At 39.3% G+C, this 1,526-nt stretch overlaps 1 protein-coding gene across 1 annotated transcript; it reads right to left on the bottom strand.

Annotated features, from left to right (window-relative positions):
* Positions 1 to 310: 310 nt before the first annotated feature.
* LOC110440832 (prolyl 3-hydroxylase OGFOD1-like) lies at positions 311 to 1,080 on the bottom strand (the record flags this gene model as incomplete). The annotated part of the gene is made up of 2 exons (XM_021483960.1): positions 311 to 445; positions 908 to 1,080. Coding segments are annotated over 2 exons (308 nt in total), but the record flags the coding sequence as incomplete, so codon positions are not given.
* Positions 1,081 to 1,526: the final 446 nt, after the last annotated feature.

Below are 1,526 nucleotides of genomic sequence, written 5' to 3'. Positions count from 1 at the left end.
TTATACATGTAATATGTTCTCATGTTTAAATATTAGAGTTCACTTGATCAAGATTTCACAATTTCTTCTGTAATATTGTATAACATTCCCCTCTTACTGGTTTGATATTTTGTTTATTATTATTTATCGATAACAAGGAAAACTCTTTTGAGCTTCTCTCTCCATGAAGCCTTCAACACCTTTGGCTGTTATAAATTTGAACAATTTACAAAACCAGACGGATATCCAGACAGGACAATTATATTAATGACAAAAGAAATACGAGAGATTCTATTCTGCAATATACTGCTGTAGTACAAGGTTAACTTACCTTCACAGCCTATGTATAGGAGAACATCCAAGGCAAACTCCCTGTCACCCTCAATCTCATTGTCGTGTACCAGGGTGTACGAACCATGTTTCCATCTCCGTACCTGGTTACAAAAACAGGGCTCACCTTTCGTTCCTGTGACATTTGAAAACCATGAAAAGTGTCACATGAGCCAAAACAAAGCCAAAGTGTCAAGGAGAAAATCTTATGTCTATCAAAACAATGCACAATAGCAGGTTCCTGAGTTGTATAGTAGCAGAAATCAAGAATTAAGTTAGATATAATAAAACAAATTCAGATCTTTCTATATCAAAATTTACATACATTTCTATTACCAAACTTATTACCTGTGATCAAAATTAGAACAATGTACAATGCAATGAAAACTTCAGAGAACAATGCTTCGTGACAATGCTTGTTTGAAAAAGTGAAACATTTCAAGGATTTTCATTTAAAAGATTGTTCATTAAAATTACTATTCAGGGCAATTTCTATTTCCAATGACTTTTCAAGACAACCATGTATATTCAACCCTATATAAGCAGCGACCTTAAAATCATTTTTGATATCAGCAGGGTTATGTCCCTTGAGCCATACCTTTTGGTGTTGTCTCCTCATCGCTGTCATCTGTATCAGATTCGGGCGCCAGCTCGTGAAGTTTGAGTCCAGTGAGATTTGATAGTACAAGAAACATGGCATCAGACTGGAACAAACGTCTACATTCCTTAACAATCTCAGGGGGATCCTCCATGTCTAGTGTGGAGTAACACCTGGAAGTATGAGGAAGTATTAGGTAAGTAACACTCAGGGTAACAGAAAAATACCGACTTACTGACAAGCTAGCTATCTCAGCAATGCAGTATAACCCTGAGATGTGCTGACTAATACATTTGGTCAGTGGCTGGATGGGTGCTAGCTTACACGTTGTATTTAATGGCAGAATTGTGACCCTCAGATATCTTGTAAGGCCAGTTCCCAGTGTATAGGGAAGGTGCATTAGTGCACAGGGAGGACACACAGAATTCGCCAGGCTAAGTCTGGGGATAAGAATTCTCGGAGGGCAGAATAGTGTAGAAGCCCAGGAATATTGGGAGGTAAATACTGCCTTACTGGCATCTGACAAGCTTCTGTAGCTTTACCCAGTACAACCCTGGGACCCCCTCACTAGTCTCTGGGACCCCCTCACTAGTCCCTGGGACCCCCTCACTAGTCCCTG

This window comes from Mizuhopecten yessoensis, unplaced genomic scaffold (assembly GCF_002113885.1).
Source record: "Mizuhopecten yessoensis strain PY_sf001 unplaced genomic scaffold, ASM211388v2 scaffold711377, whole genome shotgun sequence".
Lineage (NCBI taxonomy): Eukaryota > Metazoa > Mollusca > Bivalvia > Pectinida > Pectinidae > Mizuhopecten > Mizuhopecten yessoensis.
The sequence above is the reverse complement of the archived record's forward strand: the minus strand, read 5'-3'. Positions and strand labels throughout refer to the sequence as shown.